Below are 19,050 nucleotides of genomic sequence, written 5' to 3' on the forward strand. Positions count from 1 at the left end.
TATGTAGTATCTTCTTTTTATCATACATTATAACGAATCGGTTTTAGTTTGCTTGATTTCGCGATTGCATGTAAATCATTGTTTAACGTTAATCTAAAATAGAGATCAAATTAACTAAAATTATTTGTTAATTCCTCATTACTTACATTTCATTCGATGTAAATAATAAGACAACTATTTTCTTGTAACATAATATAAACAAAAGTACGATAAAAAAATTTTAATGAGAATTATTCTACGCGATTGTATTATATTTCTTGTTTCTATCCCCTGTACTCTCATCCGTGCTTTCGAGAGAACGTAAGATGCGTCGGAACGGGCATGCCGGCTTAATTCTTTGGTTTTAGATATTATCGCTCGGCCCCTGAAGGCTTGAATTCTAGTGGCGGCTTAAACCGAGATTACGTTTAGTGTAAGAATTCTCAGCAGTCGGTTGTACTCACCCAATCGGTCGTCTCAGATATCCTCGACTTCCGTATTCCTCACTGAAAAAAAGAAAGAAACGTTTCATTGTTAGCGAACGTCACATTCTCTCGCATTCTATCTAATCTAAATATTTACGGACGCGGAAATTAGATCAGCGAATAAAATAATTTACGAAAGCGAATCTCTCTCATCTCTCTCAAGCATACGAGAAATCCGCTTACGAATAGATCAGTTTCTAAACCTACGGATCTAACATAGACCAGATCCGCTGTCAGATTGACGGTGGCGCCCAGCCGAAGAAATCATCGGGGAAAATAAATCGAGATCGAAGGAAAGTACATCGCCGCGCAGCCTGTTTCTATCGCAGTTCGCTCAATGGGGTAGGATGGGAGGGAAAAAAAGACAGACAAACGAGAAACGCACCACCACTCGGCGAATCGGAGTGCCCCGCGCTGAATTTCCCTCGAGAAAATCACCTTATCCCCCAACCTCGATCCTTGTTCCCGCAGACAGGAATGAAATATCTATTTGCATACGCGAGCCCCCGGTCTCTGAACTCCCGGCAAGGTAAATAACGATCTGAAATTCTCGCGGCGGCATCTTCGATGGCGGCGGCGGCGGCGGCGGCGGCGGCGGTGGTTGCGAATTGAAGGCTCGCGGCTACGAGAATCGGCGGGGAGAACTACTTTCTTCGATAAATGAGTTATTCGCCATTTAGTATTCGTCGAACAGCGGTCCGAAGTGGAAAAGGCAATGCGCGCATTCGGATAGAGACACTTACTTCGGAGACACTTACTTCGGATCCCGGAGGTATACCCATAATAAAAACTAAATTGCGAGTGCGCAGAAAAATGATATCTGATAAACTTTTACAATGGAATAAAGATGTTAAAAAACGACACTGCGTGTCAAGGATTGGAGGAAATCGTCTCTCTCGGATTTCTCATTACATCTTTCAAAAAGTCTTGCCTCTTATCCTTGCGCTTTCCATCTCCTTGATATTTCAATTCCCATCATCTACTACGAGACAGCACCGAGAGAGAGACGCAGCCCTTGCAATTTTTTTCTACGACTAGACGTTATATCGGCATAATCTCCAATAAATGCATAATCTCGCCGCGCCGTCGTATCCATTACGAAGGCTACGCCGTCGCGCAAAGAGATCAAAGCGGATACTTTACGATGCCTTTATGTCGGTGCTCCGGTAGCTCGGAGCTAAGGAAAGAGATTAAACGCAAACACGAATGGTACAACGAATCGGCTAGGTAATGTCAGAACGTATTGACTTACGTCTATACGGAGTGCTACAAAGAGACATATATCAGTTACAGAACTTTGCAGTCGAAGCAATTTCGACTGAATCCCCTTCCGCAAGAATGTCATACGCGAATCCATACGTTTCTATCGCGCGTGTACGCGATTCTGTCATATTGTAAACTTGGAGTTTTAATTTTCTTTAATGAAAATCGCGTACTAGAGATCTATCGCCGTATTCCCAATCATTGCAGCTTTCGTTTTAAACGGACAGGTTGAAAAGCCAATGCTCTTAACGAGGTAGATTTTTGCATTGCGCATCGTCTTCGAATAATAAATTTTCCGGTGATGTGAGAGACAGAAGGAACGAAGACGGCGGAAATATATCGCCGTATAATATAATATGACACAATTAGCTTTGTGTGCGGATTAATACCGCGGCGCATTGTGCGAGATGAATACGGATGATATAAAGCCAGAATAGATTAGGGCACTGTTGCGCGTCAATACGCCATAGAAATCCGGTCCACCCGGTGCCAGTATCTGCAATCTATTGTGGTGCATTTTACTTTGAGTGCAATTCGGTAACTTCATTAATTAGACAATGGTGCGTTCAGCGTGGCGTCTTAACGAGGAACGGCGCCGATTGTCACAGTGAATTCCTCGACCAATGAATAATCCTCTTGGGCTAAGAATCACAGTGATCCGTAAATCCTGTGTAGCAATTAAAGGAAACCGATTTTTTAAGTCCAATGTAATTAGCGATAAAGCAAAAAAATATTTATGATCCGAATGATCCGAAATAATGCATTTCTTCGTTCTTACATTAATTTAAAAAAATTGCACTATAATAGATTATTAGAGGTAATACATATGTTCTACTTCTCTCTAAGCTTTTAATTGTAAGCTAAAATGCGAATGCGTTAATCTTTAATAATACAACCTATGAAAGGAATCAGTATTAATTTTTAGAAAAAAATTAATTGCGTCCGTGAACATCTAATTTAATTTAAGAAAAATGAATGGTAAAGACAATGCATTCTAAATAAATAAGAATAGAACGAGAAACGCGCATATCATAATAACTGTCGCGATGAATATCAACAATAAAAAGTTAATAAACATAATTTAAACTAAAGAACCCTATGATAAAAAAGATAAAACTTTATATAGCAACATTAATCGACAGTTCCTTACTCTGTTAGTATCGCGGAAGATAATAATCGCACGCGGCATATATTAGGGCAATGCAGTAGAGAGTGTCGCAAGTAAAGTGTCGCGTGTGTCTATGTGCGCTAGTTAAAGGGTTGACTAACGTGATCCAGCGCGTTAGTTATGATAAATGGCCAGGCAGTCGGCGAAACTTTGGCTTATAAATCTATCTTACTGTCAACCTTGCACGGCCTACGACCGCTGACCGTCCCCGAGGCAATGGATCGTACAACCCATCGTATAACCCATTTGCCAAAATTTCTCGCATTCGGGATTGCGGTTGGGTATCGTGTCGTAAGCCCGATCTAAACTTCCCTGTTTAATACGCGAGCAAATTTGTGCACGTCACGATTTAATTGACATGAACTAACCACCGATCTGTTAATTATCGCGGCAATCTATCAAGAACGTAAGATGATTTAAGACGAGAAATAAAGCGCATAAAATTCCAGTTGAAAAATGTTAAAATAAACAAAAAGAGTGCAAGACGTTCTATTTTATCCAATGTAGGCGCTGATTCAAAATATGATTACTCGAAAGAAAATAGAGAAAAGTCTATTCATCGCCGGTGGATTAATTTCTATTCTGCGCAGACCTACGCTTTCGCAACTTTTCTGGCCGCATTTGCGTGGCGTTGAATGTAGTGTCGGACGAAGGGAACTGTATGAGCGAGAAACGCGAGGCTCCTCACGAAGTCGGAAAAACTCACACAGCCAGTCTGCAAGCATACTTTCGATTAGTCTTTCTCGCGAGGAATTTTTCCCTTAACGTCGCAAATGGAGCTGTCAGTCGTGACGACGAAGCAACAGCTTTATAGTGAAAGTTTCCCCTCTCGACTACGGGGAAGGAGAAGAGGAGGGCAACAGACTGTCGTAACACGACAGTTCAAGATCTCGAAGTAGTATCGGTTGTTACATGCGTGCTTCACGCACACTTTAACGTTCGAGCACGTTCGGCATGCAAAACTCCCAAACAGCTCGTAACTCTATTACATCGCAAACTGACGCTTCCAAATAAAAGGGAGAAAATTGGAAAAAAAAACGTTTCGCTTCCATTGCTCTTTTGTTTTTGCTTGAGGGTGAAAAGAATGAGAAATAACGCGAATTCGCAATATATTAAGTGTTTCATTCTAATTTTGATTTTTTTGCAAAAAAAAAACATTTTTATTTTAGAGAAAGATGTTAAATTATATTTTATTCAAAATATTTTCCACCGTTAGAGCTTTTTCTCACTTTTTTGGCAAAATGGATTCCGCGATAAAAAAAATGACCTGAACGTTCTTTGTCTTTCAAATCGCCACTTTTAAATCATCGATACCAATACTCTCGTAATTGAGGGAGCGGGCTCGAAATAAGTTTCTGAAATGAGCTTTGACAGCCGTTTTCTTCAAATCAAAGCGGTAAAATAATAGACGACGAAAATGCTCTTGTCTTTATCACGTTCCATTTTCAATCTCACTAAAAAGATTATATTTACGAATGCACAGTGTCAAATTATTTGTAGAAATGTCCAAACTTTGAAATTACGTATCAACTTTCAAAATATCTCTAATAGACATGTAGCTACAGTTATCTACAGTGAGCCCTCAAAACTAATCAGAACACCTAATATTTGTATCTTCGATTTTTAAAATGCGCAATTTTATTTTAAAAATTATAATTTTTGTTAATAAGATTTTATTTGACTAATCCGGAGTTAAATTTGAATTTAAAAAGATTTTCGATTGTTCATAATGTTAATAGCCAACGTCAATAACTTTTGTATTATTTATTTTCAGAAAAATTACATCCCGGAATTGCATTCCGTAAAAAAAAAAATGGCTAACAGTAACTATTAAGTATCTTGCAACTGCAATGGGGAGCCTAAGCGGATCAATGGCCGCAGTCACTTTGTCGGTAAGCCACGAGTATGTCTGATTTAAGAGTTAAGTGAACCGGTGATCCGCTACCACAGTCACTAACTCACATTTTACGAAGAGATAACAGAGGGTCTCAGGACGGAAACATAGGCGAAGAAACAAACAGTAATCCCGCGGAGCAGAAGTTGAGCGTATTTCTCCTTTCGATCGAACATCTCCGTGTCCCGCAATTTTAGAAGGAAACGTTTAAACTTGCAAAATAATATAAAAAAAATTCGACGGGATATAAAACTCTTCGGAGCGGAAAGAATATGCATCGTAATAAACGTCGCGACGTCTGAAGCGAATTCCGAAAGATTTCTCTATAAATATTTTTGTAACCGTCCGGTAAACTGCAGACGCGGTAAAATCTAATTAAAGTGCATCTCTAATAAGCAAAGCACTGAAAAGGGGCGCTGTCCGCGTTTTAGCGAAATAATACCGTAGCGGACAATTCATTTTACGATTAGAGGCTCACGGATGAACGAAATTAAATGTCTTTTACCTTGGAGGCAAGACAATGAACTCTATTTCTCTTAAACTCTTTCTATTCTATTTCTTAATTGGGTCAGTTATTTGAGAAATAAGATAAGTCGCTTTCATTCCTCAAGTCACAATTGTTTCCCGAGAAATATCATGAAACGATTACTTCAGCTTACCTATTTTATAAGATATCTAAGTATTTCTCAGCGTTTTACAAATAAAACGTTTAAGCTATTTCTCCGCGCAATATAGATTTTCTTAATTTATTCCGTTCCCAAATAAGCAGCATACAATTTCCTTGAAATTCTTTTCAAATAAAAATTTTTATGTTTAACATCACATTTTCTATATGTACACTATTTACAGTACACTATCTAAAGTCATATCTCTCAAAAAGACATTGTATTTAAATTATTTTAAAAAATCATTAAAGCTTCAAAGTATCGAATAAAAATGATTTTCTAAAAAATGGATGATGATACACGAACCACTTCTTTTCTATTTTCCGCCGTGCTTCGTAACAGGATTAAACGTACAGGAAGCAACGAAAATTAATTTTCTTCTTGCATCTACTTCATATTATTTATTCCTGGTTATGTGTTAATAGAAGATGACGTTACACTAAGCGGCTCTTGCATTTAAGAAGATCTAATTGCGTAATAATTCTTGCACGTCATGCGTTATATTATAAAGAACATTCATTATAAATGCGGAACTATAGCTTCTCTATAATTGCAAAAAATGAATATACAATGTTATTAATGTATTAACGCATAGCCGTATAATTATACATATTATTTACATGTATTATCGAAATATTTTTATTAAAATAAGATAGTTTAAGATATATAATAAAAGCCCAACGAAAAACTAGACTTTCTAATAATTACCGATTCTATGGCATTTACTCTAAGAAAGCTGATATTATAAAGAAATCGTTCATTATACAAAGATCGACCGCGTAAGTCGACTTTCTACAAAATGAACGGAAATCGTCAACGCGTCTCGTCGCTCGTTGAAAGTTCCGACTTAATTAACATAGAAATTCGTTACAATTCCCCTGCAAATCGGACATTGCTGTGGCTTGCGCAACTACACCTACTCAAGCACGCGCGATGTAATCCTGGGCGCGAAGAGTTAATTAGTTCATAATTCTCCGCAACAATGCCTTTATTAGCGTGGGTAGGCAACCAGCGGCGTAACTCACATCCAAAATCAACGTTATTATTAAACAAGAGGTTATTTAAGGATCGTACCGATATTTTTTTAGATTTGTTACATCCACGACGATAAAAAGGGATAGATATTTATAGCAGTAAAGGTGAAACATATGTTAATATTTTATCATCTCTCTCGTGCTTATTAATACTAAATGTCTATCTTCCTTTATCATTTTGAAAGCGGCAGATATCGTATGATGCGCGATACAAGAGTTAAATGGTCTAATTAGACAATGCATGTTAATCGACTATAATTGCTTCTGCTTTAGCGCGCAAGCTGTTTGTTATCCTGCACCTAGAAGATTTGTGCGTTCCTTCATCCCGCGAAGCAGGAATTCTCTTATCCGAGCGGATAACATCAAAAGTTTACGAGATTCGCGAGCGAAAAGCGTAGATAAGGCTGCGAAGGTACCTATTTAACCTCCACCCTTTGTCTTCCTTCCACCCTTGCTCTCTTTCTTCCTCGCTCAATCCGCGATCGTATCTTTCTAATTTCCTCCTCGGTCTATCCCATTAGCTAAAACCGATCATTAACGGAAGTCGATTGGCTTATAAAAGTAATCAAAGCGGAAGCAAGCAGCTTTGTAAATACTCGACTAGAGCGATTTAAATTCCGTAATCGGTGGCGATTGCGGACTTTAAACACTAAGAAATATCGAATAACAGTAAGGTGCAAAACGAATCTACACCAATAAGCGATTGCTGTAACTTTCAAGTCAATTTTTATAAATTTCAATTATATGTAAGTTGTATTGAATTGGAACAGAAATCTTAATCCTTCTTGTTACACATGTTAACACTGGCAGACACTACGACGAATTATATATTGGAAATGTGACGTCAAGAGTTGTCTATAAAAAAAAAAGGTTGTCGTTTGATTTATAAAAAAATGTTGTCGTTTTATTTATAGCGCTTATATCGAAAAAAACATTGGGAATTTCCAATTTCGTCGCAAATGTTTTTTGCAGTATCTATTTTTTTCCCTTTTCGAAGCTTGTAAATTATAGTCATGCACATATTCTTTTTTTTTCGCTTTCGTTTTCGCTAATAAAATACTGTAAATAATTTAAATAACACGAACTTTTTGTTAAAAACAACTCTTGAAGTTACCTTTCTAAAATAATTTGTCGTAATATCTGTTAGTGTTGATAGTCTGCAACAAGAGCAATGCCAAAAGAGATACCAAGACTTTTGCCAATATATTTTGTACATTAATTCGTTACGCAACGAATTCTTTCCATTATTGAGAAAGCAAATATGCATTCAAACATCACACGGCACTTTCGTCACTTATGCGACAGTCAGATAAAATAGGACTCCGGCTTAATCAAATCGCACAAATGCATGGAAATATTTAAATGATCACTTCGAGATGTTGCAGCCTTGCGCCTCGACAAAGCGCTCGCTCGAATAATTTCCTGAATTCTCTCCCGTCGGACGATTCGAAATTTTAATCTCATCCGGCAATGCGCGACTGTCGAGTAAGATTAACTCGGTTTTTCACTTTCACCGAATTAAAATCCATTTTCATAAGCGTTCGCGCGCGCGCGCGCGCGCGCGTCTCCATGGCCGCGTAGCGCGACGCTTTAACTCAGCGCAAAACAACGGGACCGTAACTTTTGATTAAGACGACCGAGGAATTAAAGTCTCTCCGCCGGCAAAGGAAAAAAAAGCAAGATGCGAGGACAGGATGGGGGAGGGGGAGGGGGAGGCGAGGGGGAAGGGCGAGAAAATTTATGCGCATTTACGTGAGAACAGCGCGGTTTCCGACGGTTGCGCGCGTGAAAAAGGGACGGCAGCAGAAAGAAGAAAGATCGTGTAAAGAGAGAGAGACGTAATTCTAATCGCTACTTTTTTTTCTCACCGCGCGATGGCCGTCCCTTTTTTAAAAAACAAAAGAGGGTTGGCAATTTTCTCTCTTCTCCAAACGGAGGACGATTTCGTGATCAATCGTTGAATACTTCACGAGCGTCGAGCATCTTTTAGGATGCAAGGAAGAGATTAATACGGTCTTTGATATTGCAATATGGCGAGGCCAAAGCGGCCACCTCGGCGTCGCTTTTGTAGCCGGTAATTGCTACTTAATGCTTAATTGTTATTTAACTTGAAGACGTAAAAGACCCTTAATACTCACGTCAGTTATCTCGGATTACGAACCAAGAAGAGATTTCAAGAAAATACAATAGAAACTTCATTTAAAGCTTACTCATTGAAATTAAATGTTGAAAGTAGTAATGAATAAATAGTAAATATATCGCAACGAAAAGATATGATGTGCTAATTAAACTTTTGCTTAGACTCGCCTTATTACAAAATGCCGCATTATTACATTGAAAGATTTTTGTAAGAAGCCTTTGTATCAAGTAAAAACATAAATAATGTATCACTGCATAAAAAAAAATGCTATTGTCAGATCTGTTGAGGTTGCTCGTAAGTAGCGCGATTGCTCAGTAACATCCGAACGCTCTTATCTGCAAGAAGTAAGGTCGATCAAAGACAAACGGATTTTACTCTGCCACTTGTCTCAGCTATATTAGCGTGAGAATCACGACACAATTCGACGCGATCCCGATGCAAGATAATTCGCGCGCGGATCCCGCACAGTCGGAATAGCGGAATAGGTCCCCTCTGTCCCTATTCGAACAGCGGACGATATCGCGGCTGTATCTTACAAGATGAAGACGACTTAACGGATTTCACTTCGCCTTTACGTACGTAGAGGAGGCGATTACATCCGTCGGATTACCGAAACACGCGACTACGGTCCTACTGTTGCGACGGTTCCTTAGAATGTCTCCTCAACGAATTTGTCTTTGTAAGGGTAAGTGCCGGTCTTAAGGTCGAGATTTCGTGGAGTTACGTATGTATGTACTCGCGTCGGGAGGGGGGCGGGGGGAAAGGGGCTGTGCGGGTACGCGCCTGTACCACGAGCAAATCCACCGGGTTCAAATTTCATTAAGCCGTAATCCTCGAAGATCTCGCTCTTCGACTGTACACGGTAATTTAGCAGATTAAGCGACGCGCCGTACGTCCCCGAGATAACGCGTACGCAAAGCCGCGGCCCTGGTTAACTCCCTTCGCCGGAAAATAGCAGGAAGAACTTTGAAGATGCGCGAAAGTTGCGCGAAACTTCACTCGAGAACACCTTATGACATTGTTTAAAGTTTAATCGCGGTATCCCTCTCAAAGGAGAAAAAGATGCTGTAGAGAGAGAGAGAGAGGGAGAGAGAGAGAGAGAGAGAGAGAGAGAGAGAGAATGAGGTAGAACGCTTTCTTTTTACGGCAACGCTCGCTGAATGTGAAGTATAAACCTTAAATCATTTCTTTTATTATTCGCGTAACTTTTTGTACGGAATAATCTAAAATATCTAAAGAGAATCTCTCTCCGGAAAGTTCCTCGAGAAATTCTTTTCATTCTTATATTAATTAAAACTGCTTTGATCAATTAGGAAATCGATTTTTCTTCGATACATCAAGGCAAGATTCAATTTGTAAAGTTCCGAAGCTCTATAAACTACGTCAAATTACGTGTTCTTTGCTGATATATTTCCGAGAGGCGATTAGATAAAAAAAGAATTCGATCCTTTTATTAAAATCAAACGTACTTCATTCCTCTTGGATATTTAATCTGGAACAATTTGTTCATCGGAATAAAAAAAATGGAATCGCGCATTAATTGCGGCAGCGTTTTATCGCGCAGTGGATCCAGATAATCCACTTCCGCTCGTACAATTAGTTTGCCTGAGGTAAAACAAACATTCTCCTTTATCATTAATTACCCGCTTGCCAATCTCATCGACCACCGCGATCAAACAATCGATTCAACGTGATCAAACAAGGAAGTGAAGTTATCGCGGCATCGTGATCACTCTAAGTATTTGTATTGTTCTCCACACGATACAATTTATAATCGAACAGAATATTCCAATCATTTATATTGGACATAATGGCAAACAAACTGTGAACTAGCATGAACTGACTTGCTTCGCGGGAGTTGGATACTTCTGATGACGTTAAATTGTCTCATACAATTAAAACTCAATAATTATACAATTATTTCTCAAAATATTTTTAAGTGAACATCTTCAAATCAAGATAATTAAATTACGCTAATTATATTAATTAAAGTAATTTATTACTAAACTAACTTTTATCTTCTTAATGTTGCGTGTATGTTTATTTTTTTGATGATTTTTCTGATTATAAAACATTGTGTTTTCGGATTTTTTAGAAGATATAAATCACGTTTTACTTATTTCTCTTTGAATTATGCGAATGTTAAGTGTCCACGGGGAAATGTTAAAATTTCATTCTGAGATTTACATGAAACACGTTGTATAAGTTAGATGCAACCAATCGTGCAAATGCAATGCAGACGAAATAAGACATTGCGTCAAAGGTGTACGCGTACAAGGAATTTCAAATGTTCTACGAGTATAACTTCGAATCGAATTTCTCATCATATCAAGACATGAAGTTCCGAATGCTTCTACGAATTACTCTCACATTCAGAATCCCAAGTCTGAATTATCTGAAATCTTTCATGTAGTTATCCTTCGTGGAATATCTTAGAGGATCTATTTCGTCGAGTGATAACGTGTCATAAAACTAATTAAGAAGGGAAGCACGTGGAAAATCTTATTACCTCGAAATGTCAGAAATTACATAGAGCCGTCGAAAAAATTTATAATCCCGATTATAAATCCTCTCGTATTAAAGATTATCATTTTATTAGAATTAAAAGCGCAGCTGTTAAATTGTCACAATGGAACAAAATCAAGTTTATCTCAATTTGTGTAAAGCCTTTTAACTCCGTGTTACGAAAACAGTTGACGAAAACATGTGACACCCGTTCTCGTAACATAGACTTATACGGCTTTATATAAATTGAGAAATACAATTTAATTCATTTCTTAATAGCAGACAATTAAATACCTGCGCTTTTAAGTCTGCCTAAATCTCAAATAATAATCTCGCATGAGAAGATTTATAATCACGATTGTAGATTCTTTCGTAATTTGCGCGACATGACATGATATGCTGACACATTACGTTTCTTTTTTTTCCTCCCCTTCAAACATTCTCTAAGTACTTGAATGCAGTCAAGCCACGTGTATAGCTCGCCACACCTCGTTCAGTTATTATCGTGTCGCAATGTAAGACGTGTATCTTCCCAATCCAATGGGCGAGCTGGCTTTGATAAGGCACGTTGACGTTTCGGTTTGCAGCACCAGGTCTGTCTGATCAAGCATACCCGAATTCGATCGAAATGCGAGTCACGCGTCTAGTAGCGGCGAACGCGGTCCTTGTACGAGGTCATTTGCCGTCGGTTGTACACGGAGTCTAAATACGAGTGTACTTGCTTGATTACACCTTTGATCCTCTCGCCGCGTTTCTCTCATTAAGCTGTGTCACGTTAAGATCCTGCTGCATCCCAGCGAGCGAATTTATCGTCGCGAAATGCATTTCCGCATCGAGCAGAGCCTGTGGCTTAAATTTCATTACAGCGATTACGCGCGGCGGACCATAATGCACCATGAATAAAGCCCGTGTCGCACCGTGGACAGAGACAGCGATGCATGTACCATACGAAACTCTCGTGTGGACATTTTCTCCTTTCATACCAAAATACTAACAATTTTGCATTTACTCTTCCCCTCCCCCCCCTCTCTCTCTCTCTCTCTATCTCTCTCTATCTGCATCTCAAATAGAGATATAATATATTCCAGAACCCCCGCGAGTGGAATGATCATAACGATTTCTTGGACAAATTTCTCTCCCTTTCTCTCTATCAAACTTTACTTTTTCAGAATTTTAATTCCAAGTTTAATCGCGAAGAGATGTTAAACACTGAATATTCAAAAGTTGCAACAGATGCCGACGATTCTCGGAAGAAAAACTCTTTCGTAAGGAAAAATTCACCCAAATTAATTAAAATATCCACAAGCAAGCGTAAAGTGCTTGATGCAATTACTTCTGTGCAATATATTCGGCTGCGGAACGTACATTTTGTTGAACTACGATAATATCGCAGTGCGTAACTTTCTACATCGAGCGACTCAAACCAAAGGCAGTTCTCGTAATGTCTGTCGAGCGCGCCTGTTCTTCGTTATTTAGTTCCGGGGGAATTTAGTGGACCAAGTGATATTACCAACTCCCGGGATTATTTAGAAGCCCGCGGCCGCAAGGTCCCACAAATTCTGGCGCGCAAGGTGCGAGCGTAATACACTGCGCTGCACGTTGCTGTTAGTGGCGTATTTACGAACATATGTTTCGTAACACGAAATCGACATATTCGCGCCGGATATGACATCTCAATACCGTTTCCTCCGTATACTTAGTTTGATTAATTCCTACGTCCGTTGGCGCACTGAATTAACGTGAATATTATTAACAACTACATATTTTAATTAATTTGAGTAACATAATGATAATCCCGAGTAAAAGTCTAACGGAGTGTTCCCAAATATCTTCGCGTGGATATTGCGTATTGAAAAAAACAAGAAAAATAGAACGTGCGCGTCGAGAAATTCAAACAACATATTTTCAACAGGCCGGACATGGCGATATATTTCTGCTATCCTGCCATTCACCTGTGAATGGCATCGCAGTTATTGCCTCGCACAAAGCCTCGCGTTATTAACCTCTGTCTCTCTCTTTTTTTTGGAGGAAAAAAAATTTTAATATACACACAAAGAGATTTAATTAAAAATTAATGGCAAAATTCTCATTACGAATATATTATGAGACGAAATAGAGCGTGCAATTATATAAAACGGAGCATTTAATTCAGTACGTAGAAGCAAAGGTGAAAACTGAGAGAGAGAGAGAGAGAGATCGCGAATATTTGTGATATTTTTGAGAGAGTGTACCTTGAAGAAAAGATTCATAATTATTCCTCAAAGAACGTAGATTGTTTCGTAAGCTTCTACTGTTCAATTCGTCGAAGAATGCGCCGCCCAAGTTTTACGTAAATCTTCCAAAACGCTCTCACACCAAGACGACTCGATCTCCGAGAAAACTCGGAGAAGTCCGCGCAACGGCGCGCGATGTTATTCCGTCTACTTAGAGTTTTGCAGCGTTTCATGCAAAGCGAATGCAAAACGCGCGCCATCGTTGCACCTGGACAAACTGCTCCGACAAACGGAGACGGAGGTAGAGAGACCGAGTCGACGGTGTTTCGTGAGAAATATACGTCCGTTCGTCCGTAAGACGATATCGCAGACATATCGCTCGCGATTTCTTCGCATCGCCCTTGCAGCAACCCGGGAAATCACCGACGGCAGGAATGAATAGAATAGATGGTAGACACTGAATATCGCGCGCTTCCGATAAAGTGCGCCGTCAGCCGAAAAATATCCCATAACGATCCCGCCTGCGCCGCTCTTCAGAAACCAATACGGAGCCATAAGGTACAGAACAAGGGCCCTAAATCCATCCCCGTCGTCCTCGATTTATCCCGGGAAATTCGCGGTACCGACTGCCGAATCGATCAAAAGATTTCGCTGAAATTAAGAATCGGGGATTCCGACACGATACGCGAGCCTCGCCGTCTTCGGTTCGGAGCAACAAGTGCTAGTGACATAAGCGCTAAGGAGTTAAATATATAGAGTGTCCGTGGAGTATAAATTTTTCTTCCTTCCCCGAAGATCCTCTCTGGTTATATCGAGAGATATCAGGGGCTCGCTCCGCGAATCTGTTCGTATTCGAAGGCTACATATCGAAATGTAGCTGCTCCTGTACGTGTCATACAGTCACGCGCACCGGAAGTCCGCACAGCACGTGCACACCGCTCGTCTTCCTCGCGCATTTACCCAGTTCCTCCTCCAGGGAGCGACTTCTGTCGCGACTCGAGGTGGCGGGTCGGAAACGTGACATATCGAAGTCAGTGTTTTATTTTTGTCTCCCCCCCTTTTTTTCATTTACACGAAGCAGAACAACATCGCGCGCACGGTACTCGACGGGTAATGTAATACGTAGTCGATCTAGAGTTCAACAAACTGCATATGTGTAGCGACGTCGCCGTTGTGTAGCGACGTCGCCGTGTCGCGTCAATAAACAATTTCGGCGGCTCTCTTTCGCGACGGCAAAATTCACTCTCTCTCTCTCTCTCGAACAGTTATCGAAACGCTCGAGAGCGCATTCTTTTTTTTATAGCGGTGCAAATGAAGGACGCGCGATAGCTCGTCAAAGGTTTTCAGAGAAAATTGATTGCACTTGGAGAAGATGAGCACGGTCTCTACACTTGGCGCTAAACGCGAGATTTTTTATGTCATTGAGAAGTAGCAGATTCCTGCGGAAAAAAATACTAAATTTTAATAAATGTCTCTTTAAATACTTGCAATGAAATATTTAATTATGGGATATAAATATTTATTCAATAAAAAATTGCTACTAAAATTAATAAATATTTATTTACGTTTAATAAATATTTCATTGCAAGTATTCAAACAGATTACATGTAAATATCTTTTCAATAAGACTTTAGCCAAAGTCACTGAACGTGACAGCATGAAATTAGGTCCCTTCGATATACTAAACTTTCTACGAATCGGCTGTACGTTCTACGTCGTTACTCGTATCAAACGTCGACGTTATTCATCGTCAGTAATTAGCTTTAATTGAGCACATTTAAGAAAGGCTATGTCACAAAAGTTTCTACGATAAAATTCTGCGTTAACGTCATGTTCGCAATAAAAATATTATTATCATATTTTTCGTTTAATTTCAATCTCGCAAATGATATTTATTACATATCATTTTCAAAATATACCAGCAATCTTGTTTTATATGAAAAATCAAATTTCGTTTGTACAACTATGGTATCCACAATTGATACATATGATCAGTATTAATGCATTCATGTATTCCACAATATTCATTGTTAAATGTGCGGTTAACCAGAAACACCGAATATAACACCGTGTTGTCCCATGCGTAACGTTTAACAACGCAATGTAGCGCGACTTTATTTTTTTTAATTCAATCCCCGCGCTATCATGCAAAAAGTCATTCAAAGAATATTCTCCGCGACGTAAACGTAAAGCGGTCAGTGAATTTGTTGCCCGACCGGGAGGAAATGCGCCTTTTTATCAAGTGTCGTTAAAGCGAACGGGCTTAGTCGTATAAATGCACCGCGCGTGATCGAGTTAAAATTTTATGGAAGCTTTCGCGAGCTTTATCCGCGCGAGCGAGCGCGAGTAAAAGGATTATTAACGCGAGTATGGAGAATTGAAGCTTTTTCTGCTCTCCAAAGTTCCTTAACATGCCTCGCAGAACTTCCGGAAACATTGTACATTCTCGTAATTTCTCGCTGCATTTTCAAACGGTACTCTCTGTGTCCCCCTTTTCATCACTTTTCCTATAAAAAGACGTAGGTACGTTATATAAGAACACGAATCTACCCATATCTCTCACATTTTTTAAAATTATTTTTTAAAGTTTTCGTAATTTTTAAATTAAAATTTTTTTAATGATTTTTCAAATTTGCATCGGAAAGAAAAGATGAAATAAAGATTCAGGTTTGCCAGAATTTCGGCGCAAACTTCAACTTTCGAACTTTTTATTTGGAAAATTTGACGCGAATTCGACGCGAAAAAAATGATACGTCGAAGATCTTACGACAGGTTGACGAAAGCAGAGAAGGATCGCGAAAATGGAGATCACCGAAAGTGCAGATTTCAAAGACGTGACATACCGGAGTTTCACATCATTTTCCCGTAACTTTTCATTTAACCGCATGTCTTGCATTGACAAACTCGTCGATATACCTGTCAGACGTGAACGCGAGAGTGTACGTGCATCTACGTGACTAATCTCGTCTGCTTGTTTGCTTATTTAACACACGAGATCTTTTCAGTTCGTGTATTTGCAATACACGATATGCAATTGTTAATACACTAACTACAATAAAAAAAAATTGTTCTAAGAATATTGAAATATCGGTCAATTTTAATTAACTTCCTGCGACCATAAAATTTTAAAAAGTCAAATAAAAATATTATATGTTATTGGATATTAAAAAACAAGATGTAACAATTTTTAGTTTTATTGATAAAAGGTAAAAAATGTTTGATATTTTTTAATTGAAAAAAATCTTTCAAAAGAATGCAGTGCAAACATTAGATTTTTCAGTGTAAAAAAATAATATAGATGCATCCAAAATTTCACAATAATAAATTTTTTTTTTAATTACCATAAAATTCGTATCGAATACGAATAAGTATAAATATGTATTTGGACTTGCAGACTCCGCAAAATAATCTTATTCGATAAGTGTGACTGACTACTTTTCCAAAATACCTTCGGTTAGGTTGTCTCTGATATTTAATCGGCAGTAATCTCTCGCGTGTTGTAATCGATAAAGTGTCTTGAAGGTCAATTCTCGGTAATTGCGGTACAATCTTACGGATTGACGTCACCCATACGTCTGACGTCCTACGAAATCTCTTATTCGATAAAGTCTTGCAGTGCCTCGTAACTATGTAGTACCGTATAAAATGCATCTCGTCGCATGGCAACTTTCTACAATTCGCATCGCCTCTCGATCCTTGCAAACGCTGTTCTCGCAAACTAGCACACTCGTAACCCGGTAAAAGTGTACTACGTAAAGCGCCTTGGGTCTTACAATTTTGCAAGTTAAGCGAAAAATTTGTGCCACATTTATCATCACATTTACCTTAGAAAATATCGCAGAAAAGTTACTTATCGTAATAAATAATGTAACGAACAAAGTAACATCGTGGACAAAATGTAGTATCAAAAAAAACATAACACATAAATATAGATTACATTGTAAATTGTAATACCTTTTTCAATTCATTTTCATTGCAGTTAAAATTTAATTTCCGTACTACATATATTTCTATTCTTTCGAAATACGTATAATTAAAGCAGTATGATCATTTTTACATTTAAAAAAAAAAAAAAAAAAAACGAAAGGTATTCATCAAATAAGATTTCATCTGGGAAAATAAAATGATTGAATAATCAATCGTAACTCTTTCCGTTAGGTTTTCTTTCGTATCTCGGAATATATAATATATAATCGCTAAATCAGGGTCAAATCTAATCGGCGTCGTCGATGCAATCGGGCCTGTGGGTCAACTGTATACGCAATGTAACGTTATTGCAGGGCTTAAAGCGTTAAACGACGTAATGAGCGCGATGCAGACGAGATATCGAGGTTCATCGTTAGAGTTAAGAATGCGTTTCATCGTGCCTTCTGTCGCCTCCCGTGCCTTCTGTCGCCTCCGCACATCGGCGAACATCGGTGAAATGACCGTAGCTCGGAACAATGAAACGTCCCGGGACCACCGTGAACAAGTGAAACGGATGAAACACGCGGATCGAACGGGTTATCACGGTATTATCAGCGTCTGTAGAACGACCGGCGCGTACTCTTATGTCTCCGCACTGCTGCAATTCGCGAACTTCGTTTTCAACAATCGCACGTTGGTGTAACGCACGGGAGAGAACCTACGTCGAGATAACGAGACCGCGCGAGCACCATAAGGTCGGAAACGTTATTCCCGCGGCTGTATCGCCTTTCATTATGCAACTCTCCCGCGTAGAAATTCCCACGATGGCGGATAACCGTTCCCGACAAGAATGAGATCAAAGATTCATGAAGGTGCGCGATTTTTTCGCCGAACGCGTAGAGATGAGTCGAGTAAAAACCAAAAAACAAAAAAGAAAAAGTTGTAAAATTAATTTACGTTTGTATGTACCTCGCGATTATATCTCAATTCATATTAAACGGCTTTTAGTCGTATAGTAATATTCCGCGCTAAATACGCAGTACGGATACGGGTTTTACAAATGTAAATACGGTCAAAATGCGGTAGATACGGCAAAATATTTACAAACTAATAGCGTCTCGTTTGGAATAACTAATACAAGCAAATAGAAATGACGCTTTATTCGGGTTTTACCTCGGCCACGGTTTAAATGGAGTTTTATGAGCGATTTTGAAGTAAATGTTGCCTCATAATAGACTGAAATACTAGTATTAGTATTTATGACGGGATTGCTTTGTGCCTATCTCTCGCTACTAATTTAATTTCAGTTATGATTTGATATTTACGTGAAAATCCATGTATAGTTTGTAATTCGCTAGCTGGAATATTATCTCTGAAACGAATACCAAACAATTATAATTTCTAACAAATTCATAGAATAAATCTCGGGAAATATGGGAGACTCCCGACGCTTCGTTCTGATCAAAATTGTTCAGCAGAGAAAATTACTAGTTAATTAATAAATACGTGATATCTCGAACAGATAATCTTTCGATAATCTTTTAAAAAAGTAATGATGTATTGCTATGCAAAGAAGAATTTTAAATAGATTAAGCAAGAAAACTAATGAATAATATTGTTATTACTACACTGAGAGAAAAAAATAACTACATTTTAATAAATATTTATTTGAATAGTTGCATTGAATTATTTACTTACGGTACATGAATATTTACTCAATAAAAAAAAAATGATAGTTAAATTTAATTAGTAGTTCTTGTACTAAACGAATATTTATTTACATTCTGTAAATATTTCA

General features: G+C 38.6%; 1 protein-coding gene across 4 annotated transcripts in view; it reads right to left on the minus strand.

Moving 5' to 3' along the window:
• LOC105197501 (cadherin-87A) overlaps nucleotides 1–19,050 on the minus strand; it is a 216,313-nt gene that overhangs the window by 176,778 nt on the left and 20,485 nt on the right. For all 4 annotated transcript variants that reach the window (XM_011163907.3, XM_039445780.1, XM_039445781.1 and 1 more), the window contains exon 3: nucleotides 444–485. In XM_011163907.3, the coding sequence (XP_011162209.1) occupies nucleotides 444–485 (42 nt within the window). The remainder of the gene's footprint in view (nucleotides 1–443; nucleotides 486–19,050) is intronic.

This window comes from Solenopsis invicta, chromosome 2 (assembly GCF_016802725.1).
Source record: "Solenopsis invicta isolate M01_SB chromosome 2, UNIL_Sinv_3.0, whole genome shotgun sequence".
Lineage (NCBI taxonomy): Eukaryota > Metazoa > Arthropoda > Insecta > Hymenoptera > Formicidae > Solenopsis > Solenopsis invicta.